The sequence below is a fragment of the Manacus vitellinus genome, unplaced genomic scaffold (assembly GCF_001715985.3).
Source record: "Manacus vitellinus isolate BGI_N305 unplaced genomic scaffold, ASM171598v3 scaffold_83_pilon, whole genome shotgun sequence".
Classification (NCBI taxonomy): domain Eukaryota; kingdom Metazoa; phylum Chordata; class Aves; order Passeriformes; family Pipridae; genus Manacus; species Manacus vitellinus.
Window position 1 is genome coordinate 1,405,563 of NW_021940836.1, and position 20,753 is coordinate 1,426,315.

At 47.3% G+C, this 20,753-nt stretch overlaps 1 protein-coding gene across 4 annotated transcripts; it reads left to right on the forward strand.

Moving 5' to 3' along the window:
- The first annotated feature begins 1,034 nt into the window (after positions 1-1,034).
- On the forward strand, positions 1,035-19,526 carry TSKU (tsukushi, small leucine rich proteoglycan). Of its 4 annotated transcripts, XM_018085591.3 has the most exons (4): positions 1,276-2,139; positions 2,890-2,972; positions 8,650-8,738; positions 16,109-19,526. In XM_018085591.3, exon 4 carries the CDS (start codon positions 16,114-16,116, stop codon positions 17,170-17,172), a length of 1,059 nt encoding a protein of 352 aa, XP_017941080.1. In that variant the 5' UTR covers positions 1,276-2,139; positions 2,890-2,972; positions 8,650-8,738; positions 16,109-16,113; the 3' UTR covers positions 17,173-19,526. The 4 variants fall into 4 exon arrangements, with proteins under 4 accessions (XP_017941077.1, XP_017941080.1, XP_017941079.1 ...); XM_018085588.3 differs by lacking the exons at positions 1,276-2,139; positions 8,650-8,738 and adding an exon at positions 1,035-1,201; XM_018085590.3 differs by lacking the exon at positions 8,650-8,738 and having other exon boundaries at positions 1,277-2,139.
- The last annotated feature ends 1,227 nt before the right edge of the window (positions 19,527-20,753 follow it).

Here is a 20,753-nt window from a genome sequence, read left to right on the forward strand (position 1 = left end):
TTGTAAGAAAGCAAAGGGACAACAAGGAATTTTGTCCAGAGGGGATGCAGAGGGAGTGTGTCTGTGTATGTGTGTGCAAAGCCGACTTGACACCTCCCCCCTCCTTTCCCCCATAAGGGGGGTCTGCCAGTTCAGGAGTGGCACAGCCTAGCGCAAGTCCTGCCTCCTTCCTCCTCCTCCTCCTCCTCCTTCTCCTCCTTCTCCTCCTCCCAGATGTTCCCTTGTGTGCAGCCATCTGTTGAGCTCCCTCCTCCCTCCTCCTGCGGGGAAGGGGGCAGTCATCTTGCCCAGCCAGCTGCACGCCTTGGAAGAGGAGGAGAAGGGAGAAGGAGGAGGGAAGAAGGGGACAGCTGGCCCCAAGCCTTGCTGCTGCCGGCTCCCGGCGGCGCCCGCTCCCCGCCGTGGGAACCGGCGCTGCGCGCCCGCCCCGCCGTGGAAACCGGACCGGCGGTGGAACCGACCCCGGCCCCGGTGAGTCCCTCCTTGTGCCCCCATCCCATCCCTGGCCCCCATCGCTCCTTGCCCGCTCCATCCTCACCCTGCCCCTCGCGTGCCCTCTCGTCGCCCCCCCCCCCCCAGCCACCCCCCCTTTCCCCGGGTGTGCAGAACCATGGGGGGCTCATTTTTGGGGAGGGGGCGAGCTATCTGTATCGAAATGGGCTGAGTCCTCCCTATCACCTCCCCGGGGATGCGCAGGGCCAGCCCCGGGGGTGCCTGCTGGGAAGCCCTCCACATCCTCAGAGTGCGGAAACTTTTTTGGTGTGATGAATTATTCCTCGCGTGGGGGCTCAGCGACCGGGGTAGCAGGGTAGGGGGCAGGACAGAAGTCTCGGGTGGAGATAAACTACTTTTTCTCCACCTCTGGTTTTTCCAAAGGGGAATTTTGAGATGCAAGGGGTGCGTAGGAGCCCCCAGCCCGCATGAAGCTTCTCCAGCTGGAATCTCTTCTCCTCTTCTTCTTCCAGTGGAATGGTGGTTTGTAGAGTGCTCGGGATTGCCACGGCTGCAGAGTAATCCGAGCAGCAGCTGGAGGCTCCGCACCGCCTCCCATGCTCGGCTTCGGGGCTTTGATTTCACACAGAGCTCCCTGCCTCCCTTTTTCTCCCTCCCCCTCTTTTCCCGGCCCTCCACTCCCCTCTCAGGGGCTTTTTGTTGGGGTTCTGGTGCTGGGAGGCTCTCAGGGTTTTGCAGCTTACTCAAGGTAAGGGGAGAAAAGAGAAGGGAAGGGAGGGAAAGCATAGAGGGGTCGGCTGGATAGGGTGAAGAAGCTGGAAGGTGCAGAGGGGGGTGTCTTTTCTCCCCGGATTGCATTGATAAAGGCACGGCAAAGCTCCCTGCTTGGGAATTTCCCCTCTATAAGTGGATTAAGCTGGAGGGGAAGGTGTGTTTGGGGAGGGAGGAGAGGAAGCAGACCAGGATTTATTCTTTCTGTCATTGAAAAAAAAAAAAAGGAAGAAAGGAAGAAAGAAAGAAAGAGGGAAGCTGCTGGTTGTGACTTCTGCAACAGAAGGTCAGAAAGCCCGGGGTTCCCCTCATAGCGCACACACCCTGTAAACTTTTAAGCAGCTCCATGGAAACTTGTTATTAGTGCTGCAGTCATTAAAAGGCGCAGCCCACGGCAGATTTATTAGCTCAGTAAACCACAACACGTGCCAAGCTCTCTGGAAACAAAAGGGTCTGTCAGCTTTAGTCCTCCTGCTTCGTATTTGAGAAGGCTGGGAGGAGAGTGGTGAGGATGGAGCTGGTGGTGAGGACAAAGTTGGTGGCTTGTGTCGTGGGGAAGTGGCATTGCCTCCGTTAACCGACGCTCTCCACCACGGCTAGCGAGTGTAATTTGGTGGCAGCGAAGACATTGGAGCACGGCGAGCCCTGCCGAGCTCACGCTGTTCATCGCGGCAGCGGGACGAACAGCCCCCAGTCTCTCAAATGGAAAGCTTTCCCGGTGTGCCTGCCATGATAAATCAGCTGCCGTGAGCCTGAATAACAGCATTCACTGAAGTTACAGTAGGAAACTTGTCTGGGCGGACACTGTGCCATTGCTCTGCAGAGAGCAGCCGGTGCCGATGGCTGGCGTTGCGCTGAAATATCGCATTGATCGCCGCTCCAAGGGTCAGCTGGCAGCACCGGCTTACTGCAGCGGTAAGGAGCGGAGCGAATACCGGGAGAAGAGGTGCTGGGGAAAGGCAGAGTTAGATCAGTGTCTCGCCGGTCTCTACAGGAATAAGAAGCACGCGGGACGTGTTAGATGCTGGAAGGACCAGAGGCAGGCTGGCATGTCCCTGGGAGGATTTGCAGGCCAAACTTGGCTGGCTGCTTGCTGTCAGCAGCCAGGCGCTCACAGGCAAACTGGGTCGGTGTCTGCCATCGCCCTGGTGCAGGGCAGGGATCATGTCCTATCATGACCCACGGGAGCCAGTCCCTGTCCCAGAGAAGATGTGGGCGGTGCTTGCTCCCGTGTGGGTTATAAATGGCCCAACAAGGACCTGCCACCTCCCATCTCTGGAGCGGGTGCGCGGGGTGAGTGATGCTTGACACCGGGGTAGGCAGGAGGTTGGGCGGCAGCACTGGGACAGATTTTCCCTTGCGGCATCCTGGAGCAGGGGAGACGTTGCTGTTTTCTGAACGAATTTGAACAGCTGCTGTCAGAGGCATTGGGGACCAATGACAAAATATGTGAATGATGACAGGCATCCCCGGGGACGTTAAGTTCCGATGACAAGTTGGACTGGCAGGAAAGGCTGTAGGGCTGGGTTGAGGTTCTCCTGCATCCCTATTCTTTAAAACTGAGTTCAAGAAATTAACCACCATTGAATGGGCGGGAGAAAATTGGGACAAAAGAGCTGTAAAACAAAAAACCATTCAAAAGTTTTTTGGCTTTTTTTTTAATAGGAAAAACATTCTGTGCTTCCCCAGCCCCACAGTGAGCAGCCGTGTGTGCCATCCCAGTGCTAGACAGAGCTGGGAGAAAAAAGGTGAGCCACCATCTCGCAGAGATTTAGAGTTTTCCCTCCATCCCTAACTGCTTTTTTTTATCCTCTTTCAGTCTCTCCTCCTTCCTCCTCCTCCTTCTTCTCCTCTCTTGTTAGCTGGCTGATAGGGAGAAGCAGAGGCTGAAGGGTGGGATAAGACAAGGCATCCTTGTCCGGCAGCCCTCCTGACCCCTGGCACCCCCAGGCTCTGCACGGTAGCTGCAGTATTGGCTGCCTTGGCAGGCTATCAAAAGAAACTTCCGAACACCGAGATGTTGAGGGCTGGGAAGAGATAAAGGCTGGCTTGAGCAAGCCATTTCTTGTCTTAAAACTTGGCACCTGAATGTATCGAGGCAAATGTATGAACGGCACAGCCATTCATTAGAGAAAAACCTTGAGATTTTTTTACTGCAATTTTTTTTTTAATTTCCTGGGAGTTTTCATTGTATGTATGGTGTGCGTTAGGGGAGAAGGAAATATGTGCTCTGGGAATTTCCTCAGCCTCTCTGCTCTGGGGAGCAAATGCTGCAAGAGATTAAACCAACCTGGCTGCCTTAGCATGGCACATTCCTGAGTTGCATAAAGCAGGCTGGAAATCTGTATGTCAGAGTAGTGGCAAACTGGAAAAAAGCACTTTATCTTCACTTCGTAGCTGACAGAGGGCCATGTGCTGTAATGTCTGTGTGCCAGTACCTGTGGGATTTCTTTTCCTTCCACTTTCTCCCGTCCTGCTTCTTTTTTGCAGTCTGTGTCTCTGTGATGTTGACTCCTTTTCCCTGATTCTTGCCAGCAACTCAAACCCTGGAGTGGGGAGAGAAATCACAGAATGGTTTGGGTTGGACCTTAAAGATCATCCAGTTCCAACCCTGCTGCCATGGGCAGAGACATCTTCCACTAGATCAGCTTGTTTAGAGCCCCATCCAAACCTGGCCAACACTTTCAGGGATGGGGACTAATTCTACTGAATTTTGGTGGGTTTTTTTTTACTTTGAATAAGATCATCCTCATCAGAAAAAATTAAGATTTAAAGGCAAACTTGTGTTGTGACAGACAGGTCAAGCTAGATGTGATTCCTCAACCCCATAATGTCTGAAGTGACACATGTGTGTAGGGCTTGTGTGACTAGTCTCCAAGTGGGACAGGAGACATCTCTGACCTCAAAATTGACCATTTTCCTCCCATCCTTGAGAATGAGATGTCTGTAGGAGGGGGCGTGGTGAGGCCAAGTTTCACAGAGCAGGATGGATGAGATCCTTTCTCCAAAAGCCTTTAATCCCAGTGCAAAGGTTCAGTTCATGCAGAAGGTGCAGCCCCTCTGTCTATCCAGGACTAGAGTGTTGCAACCTCTTGCAAGAGATCTCCAATTCAAAGGATTATAGGGTAACTCTGAACCTGGCCAGTCTCATAAAACGGGGGAGAGCATTGCTTTTCTGGACCATCCCCAAATGTTCCATGATGATGTCTCTGTCTCCTGTGTTCACAACATGATGCATGGTGGCCTCTCCTGGCATTGAGGGAAGGAACAGGGTGCAAGGAGTCAGCACCATGTAGCTCTTATGGGGGGCATGTATTAGAATGCTGTGATTTGGGAAGTCTTACTCTGCCTGTCTGTGAAATCAGACCAAATGAGGTTAGGAAGTGGCTTAATACACGGTTAAATGGTAAAGAAAGATGGTTGTCTGCATCCAGATGACTCACAGCATCTCTATGTTATGGCAGAGGTGCCACAGAGCAGTACCAAAAGCAAGGGCCAAAGATCAGGGCAGAATGGAGGCAGGGGAGGTGAGCAGCACAGGTGAGCAGAGGTCCCTGGAGGGGCAGGCATGCTGTTGGCTGTCACTGAGACTGCAGCCATACTTCAGAGTCCATGAACACTGATGGCCAAGTGCCAAGAGGCACTTAAATACTTCTCCACCAAAACCACTTCCCCAGATGTCCCCTTCCCTGTGCCCTAGCCTGACTGCCCATTTTGCAGAAGACAAAGCAGGGCTGGTGTCCCTAGATTGTCCAGACAAGGCAGGAGCTGGACATGGTGCACAAAGACAGCAGTAGCATTTGGCTGGACCAGGTGTGGCAGTGGCAGTGTTGGCTGGAGGTGTCTGCATAGGGTGAGACCAGACTGTTCTGACTTGTCCTCCCTTCCCAGTTAAACACAGGGATGGTACCTCCATCCCCACACAGGAACGAACACCTCTTGGTCCTGGTGCTAGTCATTCTTACGGTGTCAGGAGGGAAACTGAGGCATGCAAATGAGGACTCATGGTAGCATCAGTGGTGAGAAATGGGTCCTGCTGGGGAAATGGCTCTCCCAACCCACTTCAGATGATCTTTCTCCAAAATCCTGCACCAGCCAAGAGGGATTGGAGGATCCTGGGCCAAGGAGGGAAGGAAAAGAGCTGAGGAGATACTACACCACCACATCACTGGGGCAGTGGAACATCATCTGGGGTGGGAACCATGGAGGTGACAATGCCCTGCTGGTAAACCCTTTATTAGTTTTACCTAGATCCCCTTCCCCTTCCCAAATCCCCCCTTCCCAAATCTTGTAGGAGACCCACTAGGTGTAGCAAATGTCTCATGTGCTTTGCTGGGGTGAGGGCAGTTCCTGAAGCCCCAGCTGATGCCCTACCAAGCAGTTTCACTGGCCTTCATTGTTTGCAGCATCACGATTCAAGAATTGTTGGAGGGGGAGCAAAGAAAGGCCATGAGGGGAATGAGATGGGAGCCTCCAGCTGTGCTGTTTGCAACAATAATGGCCAGGATTGTATTTGTTATCTCCTCAGTGGAAGGTCTGCAGCTGCATGCTGAGAGCCACAGACGGCAAAGGGGCCCAGAGATTATTGGGCATGAAAAAAAAAACAACCACAAAAATAAATAAAAAGCCCACAAAGAAGCCTGGGCCAGCTGGAGCAGTGCCAAGGGGCACCCAGCCTAACTCCTGGTCTCCTCACTTTGTCCTTCCTTATTGAAGTCAGCAGCCCCGCAGGGCTGTTAGAAGGGAGGTTGGCAGCTGCTGCCTTTCAGAAAACTAAAGATGCATGGGGTCCTCTTAAAATCCTTCTGCCAGGGCGGGAGGTGTTGCCCAGCCAGGGTGAATTTGTTTTCCCTCTGCCTTCTCATGATTTTTGCTGGTGCTGATGCACCAGGACCAAGGCGCGCTGTCAGTGTTTGAACACCTGGTTTGCAGCCACCTCTAATTCAATAAACTCAATTATCTTGGAGGTCTTTTCCAACCTTGATAATTCTCTGATTCAAGGAAAAATAACTGGAAAGCCATTAGAGCTACAGGATGATGGGGCTGTGTTGAGCTATTTGCTCCTGAGGGACGCATCTCGCCATGAAAGGACAGAGACATCACCCTGGGATATATCACTTTCTCCTTGGCAGCATCCCTCCTCTCGTTTGCTTCCTTCCCCCTGCCTAGCTTAGTTTCTCCAGGGGAACCCATCTATGTCTACCCATGCAGCATGGTCCTGCAGTTCAGATCAGCCCTCTGGGGTGGTTGAAAGCAAACCAGGTCAGGGATGTGGGGGACATCCATAGACATCACACCTTTCCCTTAGTGACCAGATAGCTGCTCGTGGGTCCTTGCAACTCGCAGTTTCCTGGGGTGGAACATTGTATATGCCACCCTGGATACGTGTCTGGCATGTGGCATTTTCCAGCTGGGCACAATGACATGGCTAATCAGCTCTTTTAACAGCTAAAACCAAGTATCCATCATGGGTAGGTTTCACCTCCCTGTGCTGCACCTCTCAACATTCCTTGCTATCATATGGTGTTCATCCCAGAGTGCATTCCTCTGGAATTATATCATGTCTCTGGGAGCTGGTGTGCAAGGAAAAAGCATCATTGTAGCAGAATCCAGCACAGGAACCAGCTGGACAGTCAGGTGTGCATCACCAAGGACTGAGGCTTTAGGAGAACCTTGCTGTGATCATTTTAGCTTTCAATAATTGACTAGTTAAGAAAGAAGGAGGGTTTAATCCTGCCCAGGTTACTACTGTGATTTGGTAAAGCATGGGTACTCACAGGTTCCCTCTGTGCCTCACAGTGAGTCCTTGGGCATTGGAGATGATCAGGCAGGGGGATCTGTTTGTAGCTTCACCAGGTCTTTCTACAGTAATATGCATCAAGACTGGCATAAAATTGTGTAAACCTCTCCTTTGGCTATGAAGCACCATGTGAAGGGCTGGTCTCTTCCCGAGTTTGTGCCAAAATAATGGAGACCTCCCGTTCTGGGACATGTCACTATGATAAAAATTCTATTTGGGCTGAGTTTGAGGTGTGTTAAGAAAATATTTGTGTTCCTGGCTGAGATGAGGTCTCTGTTATACTCAGTGAGTGCCAGGATAGTGAAATCTCCTGTTCCTTGAAATGCTCACAGTTAAAAAGCAGAGGGGGGAGAACGAGAAATAGGAGTTGTTGTGGGTAAAAGAATTCAGGGTGGTCATGGCCGGGGTGATTTTAGCTCAAGTCCTGAGCTCTTATATCCATTGCAGGTACCTTTGATTGATTCTGTGCAACTCCAGGCTGCTGGGAAGCAGTGTGTGGCTGCCAATGCTCCCAGTTTGAGCGGTCCTGCAGCTGGTATAGCCAGGAGGCAATGGTGGGGCTGGGATGCTCACATCCTGTCTGCTCCCAGAAAACCCTGTGAATCCCTCCTGGTGTTACTGGGAGGTGCTACACCACTCCAACACCTGCCTTCCCCTGCCCCCAGCCGCTCAGGAGGTTTGGCAGACAATTTCCTTTCAGGAATGCCCCCTCTGGGCACAAGCACAACCTGACTTGAGGTTGGAGAGCAAAATTGCTTTCAAAAGCCGTGGGAGACTAATTTCTCCACCTGGAATAAAACTGCTGTTACCCTGAAAGCTTCCTGGGCTGAGCAGAGGAGGGAATTTTTTTGCAAACCCTGGTGCCATGGTAATTTAATTCCTAATTTGCCCATGCTGGAGGTAGCACCAGAATTTTCCCACTCAAGGCAAAATTCCTGGGAGTTGGGCTGCTGTTTGCTCACGAAATGTGGCTTTTCAAGGCATGCAGCTCTCAGGGTGGCAGAAATTCTATTTCAGCCATGAATGTAAATGAGCTGGAACTTACAGTATGGGCTGGCAGACCTGCCCGCACATGTTTCCTTTTGTCAGAGACCAAAATACACCACCCTGCACCTTGATTTCCTCCTTCAGGGATGAGGGATGCTGGAGGGGGAAGCTTGCACAAGTGGAATGAACTATTAGCTGTTTAAACACTAGGATGTTAAATTATCTGTGACCACTTGCAAAGCAGATGGGATTTGTGACATTAACAGTTGAAACAAAGATTATTTGAATAGGTCTCTCCATTTCCTTATTAAATAAAGGAATTTTTTTTACATTTAAAAAATTAGACCAGAGACTTTCAGTTGAGCAGGGGTGTCAGTCTCTTCTCCCAAGTAACAAGCAATAGGACAAGAGGAGACAGCCTCAAGTTGCACGAGGGGAGGTTTAGACTGGAAACTGGGGAGAAATTCTTTACCAAGAGGGTTGTCAAGCATTGGAATAGGCTGCCTGGGGAAGTGGTCGAGTCACCATCCCTGGAAGTCTTTAAAAGATGCATAGATGTGGCACTTGGAGACATGGTTTAGTGGTGGATTTGGCGGTGCTGGGTTAACAGTTGAATTCAATGATCTTTTCAAACCTAGGTGATTCTATATTTGAAAACAGACCCACTGTGTGGAGCTGTAGGGTTCCCTCTAGATCAATCCTACGTGTCTTCTCTGCAGCCTGCGTGGTGAGTTGAGGGGAAGTTTGGTTTTGGCTTTGGGGTTGTGAAAAGCTTCTAATGCTCAACAATTTGGCTTTGCCCTTGGTCATCTTGTCTACTCCATCCCCTGTAACTTGTACAAAAATCTTCCTAAAGGATGGAGAACACGGGTCAGATGCTCAAAAATCATTGCTGTTTTGGCTCAGTAATTTCTCTATGTCCAGAGAGGGGAAAAGTGAATGGAGATAACTAGGGTCTGGGTAAAATGAGGAATGGTGTCTTGTTTTTTCGTTCATTGCCCCTTCTGGCTGTCCACAACCCAAATTCCATGGGTTTTGGTGAGATTCAACTTATGCAAAGACAGACCTGATGCAGAGCAGTGAGGTTCTTGTTCAGATCTGGGAGCAGAATCTTGTCTCTCTTTATCCGGCTTCTCCACTCTTCACTAGTCTCTACTTGGACACTGAGCCATTGACTTCAGCTGTTTGAGTATGACCATCCAGCCAATTCCTTGTCCACTGAGTCATCCGTCACCAAATCCATGTTTCTCCAAAGAGAGTAGGATGTTGTGTGGATTAGTGTCAAATGCTTTGCACAAGTCCAGGAAAACAACATCAGTCTCTTCTCCCATCCACCAACACTGTAACAGCGTCATAGAAGGCCCTGAAATTTGTCCAGCTGGATTTGCCCTTAGTGAAGTCGTGTTGGCAGTCACCAATCACCTCCTTATTTTCCATGTGCCTTAGCAAAGTTTCCATGAGGATCTGCTCCATGATCCGTCTGGGTAAAATAATTAAAGCAGAAAGAAATTCATGGAGAAATATTTTCTTTTTCTTTCTCATTCCCTGCATTTAATTCTGATTTTTGCCACTAAGCAGGAAGATGGAGTAAAAAGTGCTCAGGCACCTGCAGGAGGATTTTTAGCTCCTGTTCAGGCCCTTGGTGTCTCTTTACATTGAGCCATAAGGGCTAAAGCCACCATCCCAGTGTCTGAGTATCCCCTCATCCCAATGCTTGTATGCACTGGTGAGGGAAACAGGGTTGCATATCCCCTTCTTTATATATTGGGTAATTGGGGATGGCTCTGCTGTCTGAGAAGCTTTGTAGTACCCAGTGATAAAACCATCAGTGTGAAGAGTGATAACTTATCTCCCAAAAGCGACTTGTGCAATATCTCCTGATGGAGGGCTCCATGAAATCAAGTGTAATTTGGAAGAGCCAAGGGACTAATTCTCATCCTGCTGTTACTGACACCTAGAATAATTCCACTGAACTCTCTCAAACCCATCTAAAATGCAGGATCAGACATAAAAAAAGATACTTCTTGGATTCCCATTATCTTTCATCTCCCTAAATCCAAGTCATAAACACTGAGTATAAAACCAGAACTGCTTGAGAAGTGTCCTCCAAAGCAGCAAACAACAAAAAGTAAGAACTGAGTCAGAAAACACCATTCCAGTTTACACCAAAGCTTCTCTCTGAGGTTTAATAATATTTATTGACGGAGTATATACAACTCTTTCCAGTGTGCATGTGGGGAACCTTTCTGCAGGAAGAGCCAGTCTGAAGCAGATAAGGGAAAAGCCTGGGTGACCTCTACTTTCAATGGATTCACCAAAAAAAAAAATAAAAAAATTAGTAACCTTGTCAGAAACAGTCTCTTTATTACAGAAGAGGGGGTGTGTCTGCAGTTAAGGGTTTAATGGTCTCTGGGTGTAGGCTGGTTTGAGCTAGTTTTGCTGTTTGCTCAAACTGGTATATGGGATCTGGAGACCCAACCACGATTTCATCTGTGGCGTCATTTGAGCTCAGCCTGGGAGAGTCCACACTGGAAAAGTGTAGCTGCTGCTAGTGCTGCACTTTAGACGGTAATTATTCTAATTTTACAGAATAATTAATGGGTGGAGAAGTGGGAGAAAGATCTCTGATGCAATTTTGTTGTCAAAGAAGCAACTCTGGAACATCCTGGTGCTCTGGAGCCACCATTCCAGCTGCCAGTTAGCCTCCCCAATATTTAAAGAGAGGATGAGCCAACTCTCTCTTCTTTTTTTTTTTTTTTTTTTCAGTCTGGAGGATTTATGGCCTCTGTCATAACCTATGTACTTGTTTCACTTTCCAGTAAAATTCCTTTTCCCTGACCCCAATTAGTGTTGGCAGCCAAGTGAGCCTGGTGAGCTTTGCTATAAAGACTTCGTTTTTTCTTTACTTGGCTGATGTAAGAGGCAGAATACAATCCCAAAATTTTCATTCTGATGAAATACTATTGCTAATACAACTCCCCTCTCCTTTGCTAGAACAACAACTCTATTTGAGATAGGTGGACTTCTGCCCTTCCTTTTTGCCTCTTTTCTTTGAAAGTTGCTCTATTTGCTGTTAATCCAGAATTAATATTGGAAAAAACCTTGGAAATTACCAGGATCTGTCCACCGTGCCTTATAGATTCATGTCATTTCTGATCTGCTCTAACTGTAGGCTGCCATGGAAAAGACAGATCCTGTTTTTCCCACTCCTGTGTCACAGCTGGTAACCCTGTGGCTGATCACCCTGATTTGTTGAAATGCTGACCCAGTAGAGGGGAAAGAGGAAGCTTAGGGGTTTTTTGCTGGATGAGTGAGCTGATCTAGTTCATCCCAGTGCACCTGGTTATTGTGTGGAACTTGGCTTTGGAAGATGCAGCCAAGAATGGGGTGGGAAGCAGTAACAAGGGAGACTGGGCATCCTATTCTGCCATGGACAAGGGATAGAGGGTATCTCCAAGAATGTGTCTGGTCTTAGGTAGGTTTCATCCCCTTCTAGAGCAATTCCTTTCCCTTTACTCCACCGTAGAGAGAACTTCGTGTTTTTGCCCTTCTTACTCATATACCTCAAGCTTCACTGGGTGATTTTGGGTCTTCAGCCCCAATTCCAGCTGTGACACTTTGCTGAGGCGCATGTTCAGGGAGGTTGAGGGGTGCAGAATGAAGAATGAGGCAACTGTGTCCCTACACCATCAAACAACAAACTTTAAAACACCTCCCCTTGTATAATTTTTTAATTATTCCTTGAATTTTGGCTATAGGGAATTCCAGCTTGGTGGTTGCCAGGGCAACTGGAGATAGCCCAAATATCTGCATTCCCAATGAGGGGGACCAGTCCTCAAGCAATGGGTTTTCATCCAGGGAGGGAGGCATTAGCTCATCTCCGTAATGAGAAAAGTCTTTAAGGGAGAGGAGAAGGAGGAAGTCAAGTGTAATGAGAAACATTAATTTCCAACAACACAAGGAACAAGGCTTTCCTCTCTTCCACCTTTCTCCACCATCAGCTAAGACCTGGGATTCCTCTGCAGTCTGGTTTTAAAATCAGATTTTAGTATTGGGGGCTTTTTGGCAAGGAAATCTCAGTGTGAGTTTTCTGTATGGGTCCTGCCACACAATGTTGCAGTGGATCAGCATAGCAGGGATAAGGTATCAGGGCATCTGCAGGCTCAAGGAGAGATGTGGGATTGGGGAGAAGGCTAGAACCCTGCTAGGAACTTGATCCAACATTGGCTCCATTAACCACCACTGGTTCCTTGAGGTTGTCTCAGAGCATTTGCCATGCAGAAAGGATGAGCAAGTTATAAAAATCAGAGCCCTGCAGCCACTATGGGCACCAGAAACATGGGGGACGATGTTGCACCCCCTGCAGCTTCTATTGAAATCAGTGGGTTCAACAAGTCCCCTAGGCCTGTTAGATGGCCAAAACTTATCACTGGGATCTCTGCACACCTCAACAGCCATAGAAATGAAGATGTCATCGCTGAACCAGCCCCAGGGTGGGCTGCTTTGTCCCAGTGACTTTCCCCTCACTATTCCAAGTGATGCTGCTGATGGTTTCTGGTCCAGGGTGTTTCCCCCAGATGAAGCTCCCCAGTGCTGCAAGAGGATAACTCCTCTTCCTTTTACGAGGGGATACCTTGGCTTCCTGCCTTTATCAACAAAGCAGCTGGTAGGCAGCAATCCAAAGGCAATTTTATGTAGTTTCAAATGCACACTGTACACAGATGAACTGTAAATGCCTGGGGCATGTTTCTTTCCCCATTTCAAAGAGAGCTATCGATTGCTCCACACAATGATAAAGCATGCCTGTACCTGACTAAGGTCTTTGTTGATTATCTGGCAATGCAGGAGTCTCTTTCTTGGATTGGAAGATGACCAGTAACTATTTCTCCTATCTTTCATCGGTGCTATTAACCAAGTGGCATGTTAGCCTGTGAATGCTTCATACTGCTCCATAAGGGAGTTTTTAACTGGTAGTAATGGATTGTATCCCATCTGCAAAGCAATTGCAGAGCCAGAAAGGGAGAATTTGTGGAAGTGCTGTGAGGAGAGAAGAGGCAATATATGCTATGCAAATACCTCAGCTGAGCTTTGTGTGCTGCATTTCAGCTGTGTAAGGTTTTATCTTTGCTGCTGGTTGGAGTGATGAATGTTGCAGTGGGAGTCACTGTATCTGCCCACTTCTGGCAATCATTTTTGAGGCTGATCAGGAAGGGAACTCCCATGTCAAAAGGGGTTTGAGCAACCACATATCGAAGCCCAGCACTGGTTTTGATTCTTGTCTCAGTTCATAGAATCATAGAACAGTTTGGTTTGGAAGGGACCATTTAAAAGCCATCCACTCCACCTCCCCCACAATATGCATGGACATCTTCAACTAGGTCAGGTTGCTCAGAGCCCCATCCAACCTGGCCTAGAATGTTTGCAGGAATGGGGCATCTATCACCCTTCTGGGCAACCAGTGCCAATTTTTTACCACACTCATCAAAAAAGATTTCTTACTCACATCTAGTCTGAGTCATCCCTGTTCTAGTTTAAAACCAGCGCCCTTTGTCCTATTACTACAGGCTCTATTAAAAAGTCTGTTCCCAGTTAAGCTAGGACTTTGGAGATTGCCCTCTTTCTTCAAATGCCCCAGCAGGAGATTATGAAGGCCTTAGCAGCACTTGGAAAGTCAAATATCACACTGGTCTGTCTTTGGACTTGCTGATATGTGATTCAGCTCCCATTAGAGCTAAAACAATGCCATGAGGAACTGAGCTGGGCTTTTGAAGAAGTTGGGAGGTACTTTCTGTGTTGAGACATCAAGCAGGAATAGCCACTGGGTGAAATCTGGGAGAAGAAATACCAGTAGGCTGAGCTGACACTAATGCAGGTACTTCCCGTGAGTCATTTAACATTTGAGTTTTTGCAGTTTCAGTTTACAGGGAGCTCCCCACTGCTTTAACTTTCCCTGGTTACAAAACATTTCAATGCACTCCAAATGCAGATTCATGAAAAAAAAAAAAAGAGTAGTATTTGTTTTAGGAGGGACTGCAGAAGAGAGCAAGCTATGTCTCTGTGCAGAACCAGAGGTGATCAACCTTAATGTCATTAGGAAAGGGATATCTGGAAACATGTCTGCAGAAAAGAGCTCTACCCACTGTGTCCCCTCTGCACACATACGTGTTTTCTCAAGAAACACTTGAGATGGGCTGAGACTAGGGCTCATCTTACGGATTTTCTGTTGTTTCTGTAGAATAATGGACTCCAGAGGATTATGTGCTGGCCTTCAGCAGTGGTTTGGTTGCAGGCAATTTGGCCAGAGTCCCAATCTCTGTTCTCTATTTGCAGGAGGTCTGGGAGACACTGCCAGACAACTCATATCGGTGGTCAGGACAATATTTCTGCAGTATTTTTTCCCCTTTGCATTTCTTTTGCATATTGGCAAGTAGTCCCCAATCAGTCTCCTGGGAATGAGAGCCAAGAAGATCACGCTGAAGAGGGAGAGAAACTGATGCCACGGGGTGGGTGAGGGAAGATGAAGTGTGAATTTCTAGGAAATGGTCTTGGGAATGTGCAAGGGTTATGGGGAAGGTGCCTCAGCTAGATCAAAGAGTGTGTGGGAAAGATGATACTGCAAGGAAGTTAATGAAGTGCTTTTAAAGAGTGGTGGGAAAGGTGAGAACAGAGACCAAGGGGGTTGAAGTAATGATGGGAACATGCATTTAAAGGGGCGTTATTTAATTTTTTCTTGTTAAATAAGTACTTGACACATGACTGTCTGTTTATGGCCAGTAGCATAGCCGAGGACTGATGCTGACAGATCTGCTCACCTGGTTTGGTGGGATTTTTTGTTGCTGGTCTCCTGGAGACCTTGTTTGTAAGGCGTGAGGAGTCAGCACCCATGACTGCAATGGGAACCAGTGAGGACAGTCCTTGCTACCACTGCTGACCTTCAGGATGCTGGCATACTCCAATTTACCTTCTCCAGAAATGCAGAGCGAAAGCTTTTTTGGCTGTCTCTTGAAATCATACAGCTGCTGTTGCCCACAGTTGTGTGAAGGAGCTGTTAGGATGGGATCTGAAGATGTCCAGCAGAGCCAGGGAGGTGCAGATCAGCTCTCTACCTCTATTGTCTGTGATGGTGGAGGGACAGAAATGTTTTGGATGGAGGAGGGTCAAAACCAGAGGGGTGGAGAGAGCTTCTTTCTTGCTGGCATTGTTAATCAGAGAGAATACTTATTGTAATTAGCAAAGGCTCCCCAGAGGCTCTATATGAAGCAAATTGTCTCTCTCCACTGTGCAGGAGGCTGAGCCCACCACAGCAAAGTCTGGGTTATACTGAACAACCCTCAGTTCCTCTGCTCTGCTAGGTGAGGAGCCAAGGGGCTGTTGTCTGTCCTACTGCCACCAGCCCAAGGAGGGTTGTTTTTAGCCACCTGATAGAAAGCCATGATCGTACCTACCTAAAAACTTCTAAATTTGCATCTGAAGTCTAACCAAGGGAGACATTGTGTCCATTTGGGCAGTAAGCAGGTGGCCTTTTTAGCTGTTCATCCCAGATGTTGTTTTGATGATGCCATTATCTCTATTCCCTACAGAAAATTTTAATGGAACTTTGCTTTTTCCTCTTCTGATAAGGTTTTTGGACACCTAAGACTCCCACAGTCTAAATGATTTCTCCAACCTGTCAATTCAGGGTCTTGAATTCGGTGCTCCCAAATCTCACAGGGATGCTCTGACATGAAGACCTTTGTATGCTGAAGTTTTCCAGATTGTAAAATGACTCAGTGTTTGAGCTGTTATTTAGCTTCTTCCATGGTCCTGTCAAAAGGATGCATGTTGGATAGATTGTGCTTTAAGGCAGCCTACTGTTCTTGCAGCTCATTTCCACTTTTGTCTTAACTTGGTTATATGTGCAAAGATATGTTGACCCAATTTGTTTTCTCCATTAAGTTCCCACTGGGGTGTTTGGGATATCCATGTTATTTAAGGGTATTCTTAACCTATCCCTTTGGAAAGAAAGAGGAGAAGAATGCACAGCTCAAAGAGTTACACATCTTCCATAAAGTAATTTCTACAGCAGTTAATCTGTTTTCTTATTGTCTTATTTTCCAGGTACAATGCAGTTCCTGGCCTGGTTCAATTTGCTGCTTCTTCTTCCTTGTTTTGGTATGACCAAAACCTGCTTCCCCGGCTGCCACTGTGAAGTGGAAACCTTTGGTCTCTTTGACAGCTTTAGCTTGACCAAGGTGGACTGCAGTGGAATAGGCTCACATATTGTTCCTGTCCCAATACCTCTGGATACCTCCTACTTGGATCTATCATCAAACAAACTGGAAACAATAAATGAATCAATGCTTACGGGCCCTGGATACACCACACTGGTGAGTCTTGACCTGAGCTACAACAAAATTGCCAAGATTTCCTCCACAACCTTCTCCAGGCTTCGGTACCTGGAGTCCTTAGATCTGAGTCATAACTCTTTGGAAGTCCTTCCAGAAGACTGTTTCTCCAGTTCTCCTCTAGGTGACATAGATTTGAGCAATAACAAGCTCTTGGATATAACTATGGATATTTTTGCATCAAAAGGTCAAGGAAAATCCCTGAATGTGGATCTATCCAATAATATGCTCAGCACAATTACAAGGCACCATAAAAAGAGCATCCCCAACATCCAGAATTTAAATCTTTCTGGAAACAGGCTAACATTTGTGCCAAACCTTCAAGGCATTCCTCTCCGATATTTAAATCTTGATGGAAACCCTCTAGTTAAGGTTGAGAAAGGAGACTTCACAGGGCTGAAAGATTTGATTCATTTATCCCTCAGTGGCCTGCGTGGCTTTCAAGAGTTATCTCCTCATAGCTTCAAGGAACTCTCAGCCCTTCAAGTTCTGGATTTATCCAACAATCCCAACTTGAGTTCACTGACTGCTGAAGTTATCTTTGGTCTGAACTCCCTACAAGAGCTCAACCTCTCTGGGACAGGTGTGTCGTCCTTGCCAAAGACTGTGCTGAAATATCTGCCTTCCATCAAAAGCATCACCTTGGGGAAGAACATACAGTGTCTTAAGACTATCAAAGAAGGACAGTACCACCGACAAATTGGGCTGACCAAAAAAGAAGTCCTCAGTTGCCATGACAGCCATGGGTCCATAGCAGCAGCACCTTATGTTTCGTGATGAAAGCTGAGGACAAGAGGGGGTGGGACAGGGAGGGTGGAGGGCCATGGAATTTGTACAGGTGTCAGACTGAGATGGCTTGCAGTGTGCCTTTTGTAAAACTGTCAATAATTTATATATTTGTATATGCCAATAGTTAGTTGATTGTGCATTTTATAAACTCTCAAATCTTGGCCCACGTTATCTGCAGGCTCCAAACTTTACCTGGTGCATTTTGGTCCTGCACTCATCATGTTGGCCAAGAGCAGTGATGCTGGACAATGGGGGCCAAGCTGCTCTGCAGGTCCCATAGTAGAACAATCAACCTAGAGCAAACCTTCATGCCTCAGACATGTTTGTAGGAGCAAAGCTACATCTCTCCAAAGCACACACCAAAATGTACCAACTCAGTAGCTGCTTACTTACAAACCCATGCATCATCCTTTTTTTAATTATTACTCCCCAAAATGTGCCTTCTGGATGTTGCCCTCATTAGCAGCACCCTGTTCTTTGTCATGCACTTTCAGTCTTGAAGAAACATTTCCAGACAAAGCTGAACACAGGGTGCTCCTAATGTGCTGGGTTTTACATGTTATTTGCATAGGTGTGCAACAAAACCGAAGACAAGGACTTTTCCCACAAGTTTCTCCCTGTTTTTCCATCCTTATCCTTTTCATGTCTAATTAAATTAGTTTCAGCTTTGGCAACCTCTTGTCCTTTTAACCTCAGCAAACCATTGCTCAGAAATTATGTGCAGCAGAGGAAGGGAAGCAGAGGGGTCTGCCAACAGCCATATCTCATCCAGGAACCAGCCTTCGATGAAGGAGGTTGCAAAGGGAAGAGATCAGGTAGCCTATCTTAGAAAAAAAAAAGAAAAAAGAAAAAAAATCCCTCCTCCCTTTCTGGGAAAGCTTGGAAGGAAGGAAACTTTGACAGGGATTCTTGTCTTGACAACCTTATCAAACCAAGATGCAGACCTAGAGGATATGAGAGTAAGTTATTTCCATGCTGACATTCCCTATCTGAACACCACATCTGCTACTCATCTGGGCATATGTGAGGCAACTTCCAGCACAAAAACGCTCTTGAGAATGTGCCAGGGGAAGAATTAGCACTGATGTCAGTGACCGTGGAGCACTTTGCTTATCAGAGAAAAGATCTTGAGTTTTTTTCCAGAGTCGTGGCTTTTCTTTCTCTCACACAACTACTTGGCTGACAACCAAAATCTGATAAAAATCCTGGTCCTCAAAGATTTGATCATTTTTTACTCCACTGTTGAAATGCTGGCAAAGAAAAGGGGAGTCCCTGTGGACCTTCTTCTCCTCCAGGCTAGGAGAAAGTGGGAGAAGGCAGCTCATGATGACTAAATGCCATGCATGAAGCCTTCAACTTGCTTATAGCAGCAATGGATGTGACTGCTGAGGTCTGGTCCACATCTGGCAAGCTCTGTCCTGGGGGATGGGGTGTTGTGAATGGGGTCCTGCTCGAACTGACCTGCAGTTTGATCTGTAAACCCAGCCTTGTATCAATGTTTGAAACTGATACAGGGAGATGGATGTAAAGGTGATGCAGATATAAACCCATCTCGCAACTATCCTCTGGAGTGTTGGAAGAAGCTCAGGTTTCATCCTCACACGCCCGGTGGTCTTTGCAAATGGAAACTCTGTTGCTCAAAGCAGCTGACTTCAGGGATGGTTGAAACCCACTGGCTCCACAAAAGTCAGAGTCAACGCCTCACTTTGGATACTGAAATCTGTCTCTCACATTTCCACCTATGTCCATTTCAGTAATTTGTTTGGAGACCTTAGGGTGGGATTTTTACCCCTTCCTTCAGTGTTGGGGCTTTTACCCCTCTACTGAGCCTTAGCAATGCTCAACCAGCATTCACAGTCACAGAAAACACATTGATTTTCTTAAAAAGGCAATGGGACTGCTTATTGGCAGAGATCTTGAAGGGAACAGCAACCAACTGCACTGCAAGATGGGGGCAGTTTGTGATGAAAGAAGTGGGTTTTTTTAGTTGATCTTGCCTTTTTAAGATAATTCTTTTCTGCTGGCAGAAAATGTATTTTTTTAAAAAGAGAAAATTGTTTAATTTTTTAAGTCTGTACATAGATGAAACATTAGGGGTATCACCTACTGTCAAAGTTACTGTCTTTTCAATGCTGTGGTAAACTTAAAACTCAATGTGACAATCCAATTGAAGACTGCAAGATTTCCTTGTATAATCTCACGCTAGCTGCTAGCTAAACTAGTCTTAGCAAAAGCTGGCAAATACTGTCGCTGTGTAAGTTTGTTTTTTTAAAGAACCTCTGCAGCATTGTAAGACTTTGTGATTACTCACAATATAATAAAGTGGTTTGGAGGAGAATAAACCCAGATCCCCCAGATTTATTGCTTTAGTGGTGGGAGGGTGACAGCTGTCACTGAGTCTGAAGTGCAATACAGCTTATCTCCCCGCTTTGCTTATCCTCATCACTGTCATGGGTTTTGCATCTCCAAACTGGGGGCAGGATTTGTCCCACTGTGTTTGGCTCACCGTGCTCTTCACTGGCAGAAAGGCTTGAGACCTTCACTGGTTGACTTGAAGGAAATTAGGAATGCATGGCAATGAAGCAGCACAAGAGTATGTCACACAGATTCCCTGCTCCAGGATCTGCTCCAAAGGTTGTAAGAAATAGCGGAGACCTCTTCGTGGATTTAGCCAATCTGGGACATGGTCTGCTAGTGTAGAAAGGCTGGATTTGTAGCATGGGTGATGTGGGGAGAGGCCACACACAAGTCCCTGGAAGTGTTAAAAACATGTGGATGTAGCGCTTAGGGATATGGTTTAGTGGTGGACTTGGCACTGTTGCATTAATGGTTGGATTCCATGATCTTAGAGGTCTTTTCCAAACTTAAGGATTCTATGGTTCTGTGTGTGTGGAAGGGAGCAAATGGGTGCAGAAGCGATGCCATGGCACAGAAAGCAGCAGACTGCCAGAGTGCAGAGCTTTCAGCAGTGAGATACACATGATCCAGTCTCAGCAACGCTCTCTGAGGAGTGGGGGCTGCTGCATGGAGGGCTAAGGGCATGCAAAGCCATTGTACCTAAAGAATAAATAGAAACCTCTCTGGAGGGGTCTTCCTACTCTTAAATAGTAAATTTAATTTTAAGTACTTCTTGATGCTGTGTATAAAAGTGGTGCAAGCAGAGACTCACTGAGTAAACTGCCTCTGTGTAGCTGCAGCGTTCCTGTTCCTTCCAAGCCTGAAGGAAGAACTGCATCTTCCAGCCAGGCAGGCAGAGCTGCAGGCTGCCTGGAAGAAGCTGTTAGTTCTTCATCTGCTTCCTCAAACTGCACTGTCCTCCAGGATGACGTACAAGGTACAGTCAGACTATAACCTGGGGGGTGGAATCACCAGAAGAGGCCAGATATTGCTCATAGAACTATTATGGATTGTAGGGAAAAGCCACCACCAACCATTAGAGATGACAGCTCCTCTGCTGTTGACCATAAGGCTGTGACCATTAGATCTCCCTCCTTTTGGATGGAATCCATTCTGCCCTGGGGTGTGGGCTCAGTCAGAGCAGTGGAGAATGTCTTCCTCTCCTGAGGAGG